General features: G+C 37.1%; 2 protein-coding genes across 3 annotated transcripts in view; one reads left to right on the plus strand and one right to left on the minus strand.

Annotated features, from left to right (window-relative positions):
- Nucleotides 1-18,899, plus strand: part of zgc:64051 (leukocyte surface antigen CD53) — a 171,342-nt gene that overhangs the window by 98,283 nt on the left and 54,160 nt on the right. The gene's annotated exons all lie outside the window — the stretch shown is intronic.
- Nucleotides 1-18,899, minus strand: part of LOC133632757 (CCN family member 1-like) — a 42,632-nt gene that overhangs the window by 8,163 nt on the left and 15,570 nt on the right. For both annotated transcript variants that reach the window (XM_062025408.1, XM_062025407.1), the window contains 3 exons: nucleotides 12,692-12,905; nucleotides 10,808-11,143; nucleotides 6,249-6,445 (listed from right to left, as the gene is read on the minus strand). In XM_062025408.1, the coding sequence (XP_061881392.1) occupies nucleotides 6,249-6,445; nucleotides 10,808-11,143; nucleotides 12,692-12,905 (747 nt within the window). The remainder of the gene's footprint in view (nucleotides 1-6,248; nucleotides 6,446-10,807; nucleotides 11,144-12,691; nucleotides 12,906-18,899) is intronic.

The raw sequence follows: 18,899 nt of genomic DNA on the forward strand, positions 1-18,899 counted from the left end.
CTCCGGTGCGGCTAATAAATTGAGAAATATTTTTTCCTTTTAAAATTAAGTGGATGCGGCTTAGAGTCCAGTGCAGTTAATATATGTCAAATATTTTTTTCTTTTGAAACTTAGTGGGTGCGCCTTATAGTCCGGTGCGGCTAATGTGTCTAAACAAAAAAATGTGCGATTTTGCCGATGCGGCTTATAGACAGGTGCGTCTGATATATGTACAAATATTTTTCCTTTTAGAATTTAGTGGCCGCAGCTTATAGTCCAGTGCAGCTCATTTATGTAAAAATATTTTTTTTGCGGCTAATATATCAAAATAAATATATTTTAAAAATCAGCAGGTGCGGCTTATAGTCGGGTGCGGCTAATACATGTAAAGATATATTTTTCCTTTTAGAATTTTGTGGCCGCAGCCTATAGCCCGGTGCGGTTAATTTATGTAAAAATATTTTTTCCGTTTAAAACTTAATTGGTGTGGCTTATGTGTTTAAACAAAAAAATTTGCGATTTTGCCGGTGCGGCTTATAAACAGGTGCGTGTGATATATGTACACATATTTTTCCTTTTAGAAAGCTAAAAACTACCGTAGTTTTATGATGTAATATAACAATAATGTACAGTACTTACTTTGGAGAGTGCACTTCTACATTATTTAAATTAGCAGTCCAGCTGTTTCTCCGTCAAACACACCATCAGCAGCTTCGTCATGGATAAATGTCCGTCATTTAAATATTATTTTAACGTCCTTGGCTACTTCAGTACGGTGCAGACGAGCAGTGATAGGCTCAAACTGCTTTACCAAGTTAGCTACACGCTCTGTCATGTTTTTGTTTTTATCAATTATTTATTTATTTTTTTAATCAGGAAATATCATCCACTTCTTCTTCTCAGCACTGTCATTCACATTCCTTGTATTCCTTCCCATGCTCGGAAAAACAAAGTTATGTCCATTTCTCACTATAAGCTAATGCTAGCGAGTAAAACCAGATAGTTTTTGGGGATCTTACGGTGTTCACTGTGACATTTGCTATGGTGCATAACATAGGGAATGCTTGTAATTCCGATTTTTGCTTGCAACATAAACGGGTCATATTGTGATTGTTTTACTACATTTACAGCACTTCCTTGTGGTCTACATAACATGTAATGGTGGGGCTTTGGTCAACATTTTGCATAGATTTTGTTTTGCAGACCATCTTTGAGCTGCTTTCTGACTGTTTCTTCAGAATGCACCCTTTTGTGGGCGGTCTTATTTACGTGCCGATACCCTCTTCCAGACAAAGCCTCCTTTCGGCCGTGTCTCCACCCCGTCAGCCACGTTGCAGTTTTTAGCGCTTCTATATGGAGTCTATTGACAGATAACTAAACACTACTTTGTATGACAAATGGCAACAGCAGAAGGAATGTAGCATGCATGTGCATGTATGATCCAGTCTGCCCCACAACAAGAGTATCGAGAAGAATAAGGAACCTATTGACTAAAACTTTGGATTACAACTGAATAAAACTGACTCTACTATCTTTGAAGATACCACTACATCTCCAGCATGCTTCCATGGTTTGAATTTAGATTTTTTGGGATCTGTGTTGGCCCTGCGATGTGGTGGCGACTTGTCCAGGGTGTACCCCGCCTTCCGCCCGATTGTAGCTGAGATAGGCTCCAGCGCCCCCGCGATCCCGAAGGGAATAAGCGGTAGAAAATGGATGGATGGAATTTAGTGGCCGCAGCTTGTAGTCCAGTGCAGCTCATTTATGTAAAAATATTTTTTTGCGGCTAATATATCTAAATAAATATATTTAAAAAATCAGCAGGTGTGCCTTATAGTCGGGTACGGCTAATATATGTAAATATATATATTTTCTTTTAGAATTTTGTGACCGGTTGTTGTGCGGTTAATTTATGTAAACATATTTTATACGTTTAAAACTTAGTGGGTGCGGCTTATAGTCCGGTGCGGCTAATATATCTAAATAAAACAAATTAAATTTAGTGGGTGCGTCTTATAGTCCGGTGCGGCCAATATATGTAAAGATATTTTTCCTTTTTAAGATTTAGTGGCCGCAGTTTATAGTCCGTTGGGGCTAATATATAGGAAAATATGTGTTTCTTTAAAAAATTTGTGGGCTAATTAATGGGAAAACATGTTTCCTTTTTAAATTAAGTGGGTGTGGCATATAGGGTAATACATGTAAAAATATTTTTTTTCCTTTAGTAGGTGCGGCTTATAGCCAGGCGCGGCTAATATATGGCAAACATTTATTTTGTTAAAACAATGCAGTGGGTGCAACCTATAGTCTGGTGTGGCCAATACATGGGGGAAAACAATATTTTAAAAATTTAGTGGGTTCGGCTTTTAGTCCGGTGCGGGCTAATTAATGGGAAAACATGTTTCCTTTTTAAATTAAGTGGGTGTGGTGTATAGTCCGGTGCGGCTAATATATGTCAAAATATGTTTTTTCCTTTTAAAACTTAGTAGGTGCGGCTTATAGCCAGGTGCGGCTAATATATGGAAAACCTTTATTTTATTAAAAAAATTTAGTGGGTGCAACCTATAGTCTGGTGTGGCTAATAAATGGGGGGGAAAAAATATATTAAAAATTAAGTGGGTGTGGCATATAGTCCGGTGCGGCTAATATATGTCAAAATATTTTTTTTCCTTTTAAAACTTAGTAGGTGTGGCTTATAGCCAAGTGCGGCTAATATATGGAAAACATTTATTTTATTAAAAAAATTTAGTGGGTGCAACCTATAGTCTGGTGTGGCTAATAAATGGGGGAAAAAATATATTTTTAAAATGTAATGGGTGCAGCTTATAGTCTGGTGTGGCTAATATATGCAAAAATATATTTCTCTTTTCAAATTTAGTGGGTGTGGCTTACAGTCCGGTGCGGCTAATATGTGTAAAAAAAATATGTCAAAATTTAGTGGGTGTGGCTTATAGTCCGGTGCAGCTAATATATGGAAAAAATAATAATAATTTAAATTAAGGTTGGTGTGGCATATAGTCCGGTGCGGCTAATATATGAGGAAAAATGTTTCTTTTAAAATGTAGTGGGTGTGGCCTAATATTTTTTTTTCCTTTTAAAACTTGGTGGGTGCGGATTATAGCCGGTGCGGCTAAAATATGGAAAACATTTATTTTATTAAAAAAATTTAGTGGGTGCAACCTATAGTCTGGTGTGGCTAATAAATGGGGGAAAATATATATTTTTAAAATTTAGTGGGTGTGGCTTATAGTCTGGTGAGGCTAATATGTGTAAAAAAATTATGTCAAAATTTAGTGGGTGTGGCTTATAGTCCGGTGCAGCTAATATATGGAAAAAATATATATAATTTAAATTAAGTGGGTGTGGCATATAGTCCGGTGTGGCTAATATATGAGGAAAAATGTTTCTTTTAAAATGTACTGGGTGTGGCCTAATATTTTTTTTCCTTTTAAAACTTAGTGGGTGTGGATTATAGCCGGTGCGGATAATGTATGGAAAACATTTACTTTATTAAAAAAATGTAGTGGGTGCAACCTATAGTCTGGTGTGGCTAATAAATGGGGGAAAAATATATTTTTAAAATTTAATGGATGCAGCTTATAGTCTGGTGTGGCTAATATATGCAAAAATATATTCCTCTTTTAAAATTTAGTGGGTGTGGCTTATAGTCCGGTGAGGCTAATATGTGTAAAAAAATTATGTCAAAATTTAGTGGGTGTGGCTTATAGTCCGGTGCAGCTAATATATGGAAGAAAAAAAAAATTTAAATTACGTGGGTGTGGCATATAGTCGGGTGTGGCTAATATATAAGGAAAAATGTTTATTTTAAAATGTAGTGGGTGTGGCCTAATTTTTTTTTTTTCCTTTTAAAACTTAGTAGGTGCGGATTATAGCCAAGTGCGGCTAATATATGGAAAACATTTATTTTATTAAAAAAATTTAGTGGGTGCAACCTATAGTCTGGTGTGGCTAATAAATGGGGGAAAAAATATATTTTTAAAATGTAATCGGTGCGGCTTATAGTCTGGTGTGGCTAATATATGCAAAAATATATTTATCTTTTCAAATTTAGTGGGTGTGGCTTACAGTCCGGTGCGGCTAATATGTGTAAAAAAAATATGTCAAAATTTAGTGGGTGTGGCTTATAGTCCGGTGCAGCTAATATATGGAAAAAATAATAATAATTTAAATTAAGGTGGGTGTGGCATATAGTCCGGTGCGGCTAATATATGAGGAAAAATGTTTCTTTTAAAATGTAGTGGGTGTGGCCTAATATTTTTTTTTCCTTTTAAAACTTGGTGGGTGCGGATTATAGCCGGTGCGGCTAAAATATGGAAAACATTTATTTTATTAAAAAAATTTAGTGGGTGCAACCTATAGTCTGGTGTGGCTAATAAATGGGGGAAAATATATATTTTTGAAATTTAGTGGGTGTGGCTTATAGTCTGGTGTGGCTAATAAATGGGGGAAAATATATATTTTTAGAATTTAGTGGGTGTGGCTTATAGTCTGGTGCGGCTAATATGTGTAAAAAAATTATGTCAAAATTTAATGGGTGTGGCTTATAGTCCGGTGCAGCTAATATATGGAAAAATATATATATAATTTAAATTAAGTGGGTGTGGCATATAGTCCGGTGTGGCTAATATATGAGGAAAAATGTTTCTTTTAAAATGTAGTGGGTGTGGCCTAATTTTTTTTTTTCCTTTTAAAACTTAGTGGGTGTGGATTATAGCCGGTGCGGATAATATATGGAAAACATTTACTTTATTAAAAAAATGTAGTGGGTGCAACCTATAGTCTGGTGTGGCTAATAAATGGGGGAAAAATATATTTTTAAAATTTAATGGGCGCGGCTTATAGTCTGGTGTGGCTAATATATGCAAAAATATATTCCTCTTTTAAAATTTAGTGGGTGTGGCTTATAGTCCGGTGAGGCTAATATGTGTAAAAAAAGTATGTCAAAATTTAGTGGGTGTGGCTTATAGTCCGGTGCAGCTAATGTATGGAAGAAGAAAAATATATTTAAATTACGTGGGTGTGGCATATAGTCGGGTGTGGCTAATATATAAGGAAAAATGTTTATTTTAAAATGTAGTGGGTGTGGCCTATTTTTTTTTTTTTCCTTTTAAAACTTAGTAGGTGCGGCTTATAGCCAAGTGCGGCTAATATATGGAAAACATTTATTTTATTAAAAAAATTTAGTGGGTGCAACCTATAGTCTGGTGTGGCTAATAAATGGGGGAAAAATATATTTTTAGAATTTAATGGGTGCAGCTTATAGTCTGGTGTGGCTAATATAGCCAAAAATATATTTCTCTTTTAAAATTTAGTGGGTGTGGCTTACAGTCCGGTGCGGCTAATATGTGTAAAAAAAATATGTCAAAATTTTGTGGGTGTGGCTTATAGTCCGGTGCAGCTAATATATGGAAAAAAAATAAAATATTTTAAATTACGTGGGTGTGGCATATAGTCCGGTGTGGCTAATATATGAGGAAAAATGTTTCTTTTAAAATGTAGTGGGTGTGGCCTAATATTTTTTTTTTCTTTTAAAACTTAGTGGGTGCGGATTATAGCCGGTGCGGCTAATATATGGAAAACATTTATTTTATTAAAAAAATTTAGTGGGTGCAACCTATAGTCTGGTGTGGCTAATAAATGGGGGAAAATATATATTTTTAAAATTTAATGGGTGTGGCTTATAGTCTGGTGTGGCTAATATATGCAAAAATATATTTCTCTTTTAAAATTTAGTGGGTGTGGCTTATAGTCCGGTGAGGCTAATATGTGTAAAAAAATTATGTCAAAATTTAGTGGGTGTGGCTTATAGTCCGGTGCAGCTAATATATGGAAGAATTTTTTTTTTTTTAATTAAGTGGGTGTGGCATATATATATATAGTCCAGTGCAGCTAATATATGGGAAAGAAAATAATAATTTAAATTAAGTGGGTGTGGCATATAGTCCTGTGCGGCTAATATATGAGGAAAAATGTTTCTTTTAAAATGTAGTGGGTGTGGCCTAATATTTTTTTTTCCTTTTAAAACTTAGTCGGTGCGGATTATAGCCGGTGCGGATAATAAATGGGGGGAAAAAATATTTTAAAATTTAGTGTGTGCGTCTTATAGTCCGATGTGGGCTAATATATGTAAAAAAAAATTTTTCTTTAAAAATGTAGTGGGTGTGGCTTATAGTCCGGTGCGCTCTATAGTCCAGGACATACGGTACTCAATGATCATTCATGCGGTAGAGTGTTTTTTCATTGCGTACCCAAATAGCGAGAGGAAGCTCCGGGTCACACTCTCGTATCTGACACAGCCTGGTTTCTCCGATCAGCTGACAGTCTGGGTTGTTATTGGTCACGCGACTTGACAGGCCCATCCCGCAGGAGGCGGAGCATTCTGTCCACTCGGTGGTTTGTGCGAAACATCTGGACCCCGGCGACACCTCAGACACGGAGAATGAATCTGTGAAACATGCGAAAGGTCACATTTCAAGTGGAAGTGAAACAGGAAGTGGTGAGTTGATTTCACCGACTCAGCATCTGTGTTGTCGCTGATGAAGAATGCACACGACTGGGGGAATGAATTATTAGTGATTCTTAAACAGTTTTCTCTAACACGGACACACCAGCAAACTATTCAAAACGTTTGTATTTGATTGAGGGAAATACACTACCGTTCAAAAGTTTGGGGTCACCCAAACAATTTTGTGGAATAGCCTTCATTTCTAAGAACAAGAATAGACTGTCGAGTTTCAGATGAAAGTTCTCTTTTTCTGGCCATTTTGAGCGTTTAATTGACCCCACAAATGTGATGCTCCAGAAACTCAATCTGCTCAAAGGAAGGTCAGTTTTCTAGCTTCTGTAACGAGCTAAACTGTTTTCAGATGTGTGAACATGATTGCACAAGGGTTTTCTAATCATCAATTAGCCTTCTGAGCCAATGAGCAAACACATTGTACCATTAGAACACTGGAGTGATAGTTGCTGGAAATGGGCCTCTATACACCTATGTAGATATTGCACCAAAAACCAGACATTTGCAGCTAGAATAGTCATTTACCACATTAGCAATGTATAGAATGTATTTCTTTAAAGTTAAGACTAGTTTAAAGTTATCTTCATTGAAAAGTACAGTGCTTTTCCTTCAAAAATAAGGACATTTCAATGTGACCCCAAACTTTTGAACGGTGGTGTAAGTATTTGAGCCCAATACAAAAAGTAGTTTAGTATTTATAGGGGTGACAAAAAAAGTGATTTTTGAATGAATCACGATTCTTAATCGATTTTAATCTTTCTTTCTTTTTAATCTGTCCTGTCCAGCCACTCAGACAAATCCTATTGTTGATGTAGATTATCTATATCTGTTATACAAATGTACTTTATAAAATAAGTGTTGTATACTTCTCTTGTTGCCTTATTTGTATTTGACTTTATTAAATGTTTGGCTAGAATTTTATTCAACAAAACCACTTTTCTTTGAAGTCATATAAATCAAAGCTGATTTTCTATTTTATGGAAGAGTGTAGTTAATCATAGAAGTGGTATCCAATGGCATTAAAAAAGTATTGATTTTGAATCGAGAATCGGAACGATTCGAGTATCGATTCTGAATCAAATCGTTTCGAATTGGGAATCCATTCTAAATCTAATCGTTTCGAATGGAGAAACGATTCTGAATCAAATCGTTTCGAATCGAGAAACGATTCTGAAACTAATCGTTTCGAATCGAGAAACGATTCTGAAACTAATCGTTTCGAATGGAGAAACGATTCTGAATCAAATTGTTTCCATTCGAGAATCCATTCTGAATCGAATCATTCGAATTGGGAATCGGTTCTGAATCAAATCGTTTCAAATCGAGCATCGATTCTGAATGGAATCATCGCCCCCAAGAATGGAATCGAATCGTGTGGTGCCCAAAGGTTCATAGCTGGGTTAGATTTTATGAAACAGTTTACTTTTAAGTCATACAAACATTGATCAGAGCTGAATATTTATTTTATGGAGGAATGTAGTTAATCATAGAAGTGGTATCCAATGTTGTTAAAAAAGTATTGATTTTGAATCGAGATTCGTTTTGAATCTTGAATCGAAACGTTTTGATTGGAAAATCGATTCTGAATCAAATCGTTTCGAATCGAAATATTTAAAAAAAAATCCCACTAAAATTATTGGGGATCCAAAAGAGTCCCACTGATAAGTGTTAGAAATAAGTCATGCGATTTTTTTTCTTTCAACACAGATCTGTTTGTCGATTAGACGTTTTTATCATTTTTTAACCCCCCCACAGACCCCATTAAGTGTAGACTTGTTTTCCTCCCACACACACACACCCTTAAGTGTATACTTGTTTTCCTCCCACACACACACCCTTAAGTGTATACTTGTTTTCCTTCCACACACACATGCACCCTTAAGTGTATACTTGTTTTCCTCCCACACACACACCCTTAAGTGTATACTTGTTTTCCACCCACACCCGCCCCCTTAAGTGTATACTTGTTTTCCTCCCACACACACCCCCTTAAGTGTATACTTGTTTTCCTCCCACACACACACACCCTTAAGTGTATACCTGTTTTCCTCCCACACACACCACCTTAAGTGTATACTTGTTTTCCACCCACACACACCCCCATAAGTGTATACTTGTGTTCCTCCCACACACATTAAGTGTATACTTGTTTTCCTCCCACACACACCCCCTTAAGTGTATGCTTGTTTTTCTCCCCCACACACACCCCCTGAAGTGTATACTTGTTTTCCTCCCACACACACCCCCTTAAGTGTATACTTGTTTTCCTCCCACACACACACCCTTAAGTGTATACCTGTTTTCCTCCCACACACACCACCTTAAGTGTATACTTGTTTTCCTCCCATACACATACACCCTTAAGTGTATACCTTTTTTTCTCCCCACACACAACCCCCATAAGTGTATACTTGTGTTCCTCCCACACACACCCCCTTAAGTGTATGCTTGTTTTTCTCCCCCACACACACACCCTGAAGTGTATACTTGTTTTTTCCCCCCACACACACCCCCTTAAGTGTATACTTGTTTTCCACCCACACACACCCCCATAAGTGTATACTTGTGTTTCTCCCACACACACCCTGAAGTGTATACTTGTTGTTCTCCCCCACACACACACCCTTAAGTGTATACTTGTTTTCCTCCCATACACATACACCCTTAAGTGTATACCTTTTTTTCTCCCCACACACACCCCTTTAAGTGTATACCTGTTTACCCCCCACACACACACCCTTACCGCTATACCTGTTTTTCCCCCTCACACACCCCCTTAAGTGTATACCTGTTTTCCCTCCCATACACACACCCTTATTTGTATACCTGTTTACCCCCCATACACACACCCTTATTTGTATACCTGTTTACCCCCCACACACACACCCTTACCGCTATACCTGTTTTCCCCCCTCACACACCCCTTAAAGTGTATACCTGTTTTCCCTCCCATACACACACCCTAATATGTATACCTGTTTACCCCCCATACACACACCATTAAGTGTATACCTGCCCCCCCCCCCCCCCCACACACACACACACACACTCCCCCCTTGCAGGTATACCTTTTCCCTCCCACACACCCCCATTACATATATCCCAGTCCCCCCCCCCCCCCCACACCCCCCTTACAGGTATATCTTTTTTCCTCCCACACACACCCCATTACATATATGTGTGTGTGTGTGTGTGTGTGTGTGTGTGTGTGTGTGTGTGTGTGTGTGTGTGTGTGTGTGTGTGTGTGTGTGGGTATTTGTGTATACATACGTGTGTGTGTAAATGTGTATATATAAGTGTGTGTGTGGGTATACCTGTATATATAAGTATGTGTGTTGGTATACGTGTATATATAAGTGTGTGTGTGTGTATATATAAGGATGTGTGTGTGGGTATGTGTGTATATATACATGTGTGTGTGTGTGTGTGTGTGTGTGTGTGTGTGTGTGTGTGTGTGTGTGTGTGTGTGTGTGTGTGTGTGTGTGTGTGTGTGTGTAAGTGTGTGTGTAAATGTGTAAATGTGTATATATATACGTGTGTGTGGGTATACATGTGTATATTTAAGTATGTGTGTGGGTATACGTGTATATAAAAGTGTGTGTGTGTGTAATGTGTATATATAAGTGTGTGTGTGGGTAAATGTGTATATAAAAGTGTGTGTGTGTGGGTATATGTATGTATATAAATGTGTGTGTGGGTATACGTGTATATATAACTGTGTGTGTGGGTATACGTGTATATATAAGTGTGTGTGTGGGTAAGTGTGTATATATATATAGGTGTGTGGGTGTGGGTATACATGTACAGTATATATAAGTGTGTGTGTGGGTATATGTATGTATATAAATGTGTGTGTGGGTATACGTGTATATATAACTGTGTGTGTGGGTATACGTATATAGATAAGTGTGTGTGTGGGTAAGTGTGTATATATATAGGTGTGTGGGTGTGGGTATACATGTCCAGTATATATAAGTGTGTGTGTGGGTATATGTATGTATATAAATGTGTGTGTGGATATACGTGTATATATAAGTGTGTGTGGGTAAGTGTGTATATATATATAGGTGTCTGGGTGTGGGTATACATGCATATAAGTGTGTGTGGGTATATGTATGTATATAAATGTGTGTGTGGGTATACGTGTATATATGTGTGTGTGTGTGTGTGTGTGTGTGTGTGTGTGTGTGTGTGTGTGTGTGTGTGTGTGTGTGTGTGTGTGTGTGTGTGTGTGTGTGTGTGTGTGTGTGTGTGTGTGTGTGTGTGTGTGTGCGCGTGCGACCAGGTCACCTGTGAACTTGGGTGGTACCAGCGGCAAGGTACTGATGCGGTTGGGGGGAGGAGCGTCCGGCAGAGGGGGGCGCGGCGGCTCCTCTGGCTCCTCCTCCTCCTCTCCGATGCGGTTGTCATGGTCACAGAGCCACTCCTCGCAGCAGGCGTGCTCGGGCGTGGCCAGCCGGGGCCGCGGGCAGCGCCGGTCGGGCGGGGGCAGAAGGTGGGGGCAGAGGGGCGTGCAGCCCACCACTGCGTCCATGCAGGTGCACTGGTGCCGGCAGCTGGGCTGGAAGTTCTCGCCGTGTTGGTAGACGTGGCCGCCGAAGTCGCAGGGCAGACCGTGTGCCTCCGCTGTCGTCACGCAGGCCAGAAAGACAAATGAGGAACACTCACAGCACGCGGCGGCCATCTTGATATTGTTCATTTTCTAAACCAACCTTTATAATATATATATAATTTTATTGTATACTTGTATAATTGTATAATTGTATTGTATAATTGTATTGTATAAATGTATTGTATAATTGTAAAATTGTATTGTATAATTGTATTGTATAATTGTATTGTATAGTTGTAAAGTGGTATAATTGTATTGTATAATTGTATTGTATAATTGTATAATTGTATTGTATAATTGTATTGTATAGTTGTATAATTGTATAATTATATAATACACACATATATATATATATATATGTATACATATTTATATGTATATATATATATATATATATATATATATATATATATATATATATATATATATATATATATATATATATATATATATATATATATATATATATATATATATATATATATATCTATATATCTATATATATATATATATATATATATATATATATATATATATATATATATATATATATATATCTATATATATATATATATATATATATATATATACAAATATGTATATATTTTTTATTCAACACTTAAATCTTTGATCAACCTCAGGTCTATCTATCAATCTAAATTTATGTTTTTTATTTTTATGTTGTATGCCTATTTTGTCAAAACCCTGAATTTTATGACAAAAACACAAATATGCAATATTTTCCTCCCACATTGTTATTTTTAATATATGTGAATAAATATATATATATGTATGTATATATATATATATATATATATATATATATATATATATATATATATATATATATATATATATATATATATATATATATATATATATATATATATATATATATATATATATATATATATATATATATATATGTTTCATTTTTTTTTCTTTTTCTTTTAACACTTAAATCAACACTTCAGATCCATCCATTGATCATACGTTTTTATTGTAGTTTCATGTTTGTTTTGTCTTTTTTATGCCCTTTTTATAAAAGAAAACTTAATTTTTTAATGGCAAACGCACAAAATCAGCAATATTTTCCCCAAGAAATATTTCAAAGTGGAATATTTGATGTGAAATATTTGGAGTCCTGAATAGGTCAGAAATTCATAACAACATTTATTTTGATTCATTATTACTTTTGACCAAAAACAACCTGCATGGCAGTTTTGTGACAACACTGTCAATATTGCAACTTTTTCTCGCTACATTTAAGTGTGTTTAATTCTGAATGATGTATGGTGCTTGGACATTTTTATTAACATCCACAAAGTTCATGTGTTGACTTCTTGTGTTGCCTGCATTTTGCACCATGAGTGGGAAAGGTTGTGTGGTCTGGGTCATATAAGTGAATGCTGTGCTGAGGACACTCCCATTTAAAATTCATGGTCATTGACCTGTTTTACTCATGTTGTCCACAAGATGGCGGCAAAATTGCAGCTATGAAAACATTAAATATTTACAATGAAACTCTGCACTCCAAACAAAAGTGTGTGTGTTGCCCTCACCTCGGCACAGTCCCCTGTCAGGCAGTCCTCCCGCCCCCAGGTGGCAGCGCAGCCCCTTGATGTGGTCGCAGGGCTGGCTGGAGCTGCAGTCCTCGTTGAACTGCCTGGCACACGTTCTGCAGCAACCACAGCTGTCACTCACCAGGCTCACACCTGGCGGACATGACCCCGACCAGGCGGCGCACGAGCACACCGGCGGGCATTCGCCATCAGCCTGAGGAGCGGGGTGGGGTCAGAGGTCAGACGACGACAAACGAGCGGAACGAGTGTGTATAATGTGTGTGTATGGTGAGTGTGTATGATGTGTGTTTATGATGTGTGTGTATGGTGAGTGTGTATGATGAGTGCGTATGATGAGTGTGTATGATGAGTGCGTAGGATGAGTGTGTATGATGAGTGTGTATGATGTGTGTGTATGATGAGGGTGTATGATGTGTGTTTATGGTGAGTGTGTATGATGTGTGTGTATGGTGAGTGTGTACGATGAGTGTGTATGATGTGTGTGTATGGTGAGTGTGTATGATGTGTGTGTATGATGAGTGTGTATGATGAGTGCGTATGGTGAGTGTGTATGATGAGGGTGTATGATGTTTGTTTATGGTGAGTGTGTATGATGTGTGTGTATGGTGAGTGTGTACGATGAGTGTGTATGAAGTGTGTGTATGGTGAGTGTGTATGATGTGTGTTTATTGTGAATGTGTATGATGTGTGTGTATGATGAGTGTGTATGATGAGTGCGTATGATGAGTGTGTATGATGAGTGTGTATGATGAGTGTGTATGATGTGTGTGTATGATAAGTGTTTATGGTGAGTGTGTATGATGTGTGTGTATGGTGAGTGTGTACGATGAGTGTGTATGATGTGTGTGTATGATGTGTGTTTATGGTGAGTGTGTATGATGAGTGTGTATGATGTGTGTGTATGATGTGTGTTTATGATGAGTGTGTATGATGTGTGTTTATGATGAGTGTGTATGATGAGTGTGTATGATGTGTGTTTATGATGAGTGTGTATGATTGGTGAGTGTGTATGATGAGTGTGTATGATGAGTGTGTATGATGAGGGTGTATGATGTGTGTGTATGATGAGTGTGTATGATGTGTGTTTATGATGAGTGTGTATGATGTGTGTTTATGATGAGTGTGTATGATTGGTGAGTGTGTATGATGAGTGTGTATGATGAGTGTGTATGATGAGGGTGTATGATGTGTGTGTGTGATGAGGGTGTATGATGTGTGTTTATGATGTGTGTGTATGATGAGTGTGTATGATGAAAGTGTATGATGAGTGTGTATGATGTGTGTGTATGATGTGTGTTTATGATGAGTGTGTATGATGAGTGTGTATGATGTGTGTTTATGATGAGTGTGTTTATGATGATGTGTTTGTATGATGTGTGTTTATGGTGAGTGTGTATGATGAGTGTGTATGATGAGTGTGTATGATGTGTGTTTATGATGAGTGTGTATGATGTGTGTTTGTGGTGAGTGTGTATGATGAGTGTGTATGATGAGGGTGTATGATGTGTGTGCATGATGTGTGTGTATGATGAGGGTGTATGATGAGTGTGTATGATGTGTGTTTATGATGAGTGTGTATGATGTGTGTGTATGATGTGTGTGTATGATGTGTGTTTATGATGAGTGTGTATGATGAGTGTGTATGATGTGTGTGTATGATGTGTGTTTATGATGAGTGTGTATGATGAGTGTGTATGATGTGTGTGTATGATGTGTGTTTATGATGAGTGTGTTTATGATGATGTGTTTGTATGATGTGTGTTTATGGTGAGTGTGTATGATGAGTGTGTATGATGAGTGTGTATGATGTGTGTTTATGATGAGTGTGTATGATGTGTGTTTGTGGTGAGTGTGTATGATAAGTGTGTATGATGAGGGTGTATGATGTGTGTGTATGATGTGTGTGTATGATGAGTGTGTATGATGAGTGTGTATGATGTGTGTTTATGATGAGTGTGTATGATGTGTGTTTATGATGAGTGTGTATGATTGGTGAGTGTGTATGATGAGAGTGTATGATGAGTGTGAATGATGAGGGTGTATGATGTGTGTGTGTGATGAGGGTGTATGATGTGTGTTTATGATGTGTGTGTATGATGAGTGTGTATGATGAAGGTGTATGATGAGTGTGTATGATGTGTGTTTATGATGAGTGTGTATGATGAGTGTGTATGATGTGTGTTTATGATGAGTGTGTTTATGATGATGTGTTTGTATGATGTGTGTTTATGGTGAGTGTGTATGATGAGTGTGTATGATGAGTGTGTATGATGTGTGTTTATGATGAGTGTGTATGATGTGTGTTTGTGGTGAGTGTGTATGATGAGAGTGTATGATGAGGGTGTATGATGTGTGTATGATGTGTGTGTATGATGAGGGTGTATGATGTGTGTGTATGATGTGTGTGTATGATGAGTGTGTAAGATGTGTGTGTATGATGTGTGTGTATGATGAGGGTGTATGATGAGTGTGTATGATGTGTGTTCATGATGAGTGTGTATGATGAGTGTGTATGATGTGTGTTTATGGTGAGTGTGTATGATGAGTGTGTATGATGTGTGTGTATGATGTGTGTTTATGATGAGTGTGTATGATGAGTGTGTATGATGTGTGTGTATGATGTGTGTTTATGATGAGGGTGTATGATGAGTGTGTATGATGTGTGTGTACGATGTGTGTTTATGGTGAGTGTGTATGATGAGTGTGTATGATGTGTGTGTGTATGATGTGTGTTCATGATGAGTGTGTATGATGTGTGTTTATGGTGAGTGTGTATGATGAGGGTGTATGATGAGTGTGTATGGTGAGTGTGTATTATGAGTCTGTATGATGAGTGTGTATGATGAGGTTGTATGATGTGTGTGTATGATGTGTGTTTATGATGAGTGTGTATGGTGAGTGTGTATGATGTGTGTTTATGGTGAGTGTGTATGATGAGTGTGTATGATGAGTGTGTATGATGAGTGTGTATGATGTGTGTATGATGAGGGTGTATGATGTGTGTGTATGATGTGTGTTTATGATGAGTGTGTATGGTGAGTGTGTATGATGTGTGTTTATGGTGAGTGTGTATGATGAGTGTGTATGATGAGTGTGTATGATGAGTGTATGAGGGTGTATGATGTGTGTTTATGGTGAGTGTGTATGATGTGTGTGTATGATGAGGGTGTATGATGTGTGTTTATGGTGAGTGTGTATGATGAGTGTGTATGATGAGTGTGTATGATGAGTGTGTATGATGTGTGTGTATGATGAGGGTGTATGATGTGTGTTTATGGTGAGTGTGTATGATGTGTGTGTATGGTGAGTGTGTATGATGAGTGTGTATGATGTGTGTGTATGATGTGTGTTCATGGTGAGTGTGTATGATGAGTGTGTATGATGTGTGTGTATGATGTGTGTTTATGATGTGTGTATGATGTGTGTTTATGATGAGTGTGTATGATGAGTGTGTATGATGTGTGTTTATGGTGAGTGTGTATGATGTGTGTGTATGATGAGTGTGTATGATGAGTGTGTATGATGTGTGTGTATGATGAGGGTGTATGATGTGTGTTTATGATGAGTGTGTATGATGTGTGTGTATGATGAGGGTGTATGATGTGTGTTTATGATGAGTGTGTATGATGTGTGTGTATGGTGAGTGTGTATGATGAGTGTGTATGATGTGTGTGTATGATGTGTGTTTATGGTGAGTGTGTATGATGAGTGTGTATGATGTGTGTGTATGATATGTGTTTATGATGAGTGTGGATGATGTGTGTTTATGATGAGTGTGTATGATGAGTGTGTATGATGTGTGTTTATGATGAGTGTGTATGATTGGTGAGTGTGTATGATGAGTGTGTATGATGAGTGTGTATGATGAGGGTGTATGATGTGTGTGTATGATGAGTGTGTATGATGTGTGTTTATGATGAGTGTGTATGATGTGTGTTTATGATGAGTGTGTATGATTGGTGAGTGTGTATGATGAGTGTGTATGATGAGTGTGTATGATGAGGGTGTATGATGTGTGTGTGTGATGAGGGTGTATGATGTGTGTTTATGATGTGTGTGTATGATGAGAGTGTATGATGAAGGTGTATGATGAGTGTGTATGATGTGTGTTTATGATGAGTGTGTATGATGAGTGTGTATGATGTGTGTTTATGATGAGTGTGTTTATGATGATGTGTTTGTATGATGTGTGTTTATGGTGAGTGTGTATGATGAGTGTGTATGATGAGTGTGTATGATGTGTGTTTATGATGAGTGTGTATGATGTGTGTTTTTGGTGAGTGTGTATGATGAGTGTGTATGATGAGGGTGTATGATGTGTGTGTATGATGTGTGTGTATGATGAGGGTGTATGATGAGTGTGTATGATGTGTGTTTATGATGAGAGTGTATGATGAGTGTGTATGATGTGTGTGTATGATGTGTGTTTATGATGAGTGTGTATGATGAGTGTGTATGATGTGTGTTTATGGTGAGTGTGTATGATGAGTGTGTATGATGTGTGTGTATGATGTGTGTTTATGATGAGTGTGTATGATGAGTGTGTATGATGTGTGTGTATGATGTGTGTTTATGATGAGTGTGTATGATGAGTGTGTATGATGTGTGTGTATGATATGTGTTTATGGTGAGTGTGTATGATGAGTGTGTATGATGTGTGTGTATGATGTGTGTTCATGATGAGTGTGTATGATGTGTGTTCATGGTGAGTGTGTATGATGTGTGTGTATGGTGAGTGTGTATGGTGAGTGTGTATTATGAGTCTGTATGATGAGTGTGTATGATGAGGGTGTATGATGTGTGTGTATGATGAGTGTGTATGATGAGTGTGTATGATGTGTGTTTATGATGTGTGTTTATGGTGAGTGTGTATGATGAGTGTGTATGATGAGTGTGTATTATGAGTGTGTATGATGAGTGTGTATGATGTGTGTTTATGATGAGTGTGTATGATGTGTGTTTATGGTGAGTGTGTATGATGAGTGTGTATTATGAGTGTGTATGATGAGGGTGTATGATGTGTGTGTATGATGAGGGTGCATGATGTGTGTGTATGATGAGGGTGTATGATGAGTGTGTATGATGTGTGTTTATGATGAGTGTGTATGATGAGGGTGTATGATGTGTGTGTATGATGAGGGTGTATGATGTGTGTGTATGATGAGGGTGTATGATGAGTGTGTATGATGTGTGTTTATGATGAGTGTGTATGATGAGTGTGTATGATGTGTGTGTATGATGTGTGTTTATGGTGAGTGTGTATGATGAGTGTGTATGATGAGTGTTTATGATGTGTGTGTATGATGTGTGTGTATGATGTGTGTTCATGGTGAGTGTGTATGATGAGTGTGTATGATGAGTGTGTATGATGTTTGTGTATGATGTGTGTTTATGATGAGTGTGTATGATGTGTGTTTATGGTGAGTGTGTATGATGAGTGTGTATGATGAGTGTGTATGATGTTTGTGTATGATGTGTGTTTATGATGAGTTTGTATGATGAGTGTGTATGGTGAGTGTGTATGATGAGTGTGTATGATGTGTGTGTATTTGTGTGTGTATGATGAGTGTGTATAATGAGTTTGTATGATGTGTGTGTATTATTTGTGAGTGTATGATGAGTATGTATGTTGAGTGTGTATGATGAGTGTGTATGATGTGTGTGTATGATGAGTGTGTATGATGAGGGTGTATGATGTGTGTGTATGATGAGCGTGTATTGCGTATGTGTGTAAGATGAGTGTGTATGATTAGTGTGTTCTATGTGTGTGTATGATGCGTGTGTATGATGAGAGTGTATTACGTGTGTGTGCGTGTGTATGATAAGTGTGTATGATAAGTGTGCGTTGCGTGTGTGTGTGATGAGTGTGTATGTCAGGGGTGTCCAAACTTTTGCCACTGAGGGCCACACACTGAAAAATCAAAGCATGATTTTTGATACATATATACATATATATATTTACACACACACTTATGTAACAAGAATCATACATGTATATATATATACACACCTATATACACACATATATATATATATATATATATATATATATATATATATATATATATATATATATATATATATATATATATATATATATATATATATATATATACACACATATATATATATATATATATATATATGTATATATATATATATATATATATATATATATATATATATA

The sequence above is a fragment of the Entelurus aequoreus genome, linkage group LG17 (genome assembly GCF_033978785.1).
Source record: "Entelurus aequoreus isolate RoL-2023_Sb linkage group LG17, RoL_Eaeq_v1.1, whole genome shotgun sequence".
NCBI lineage: Eukaryota > Metazoa > Chordata > Actinopteri > Syngnathiformes > Syngnathidae > Entelurus > Entelurus aequoreus.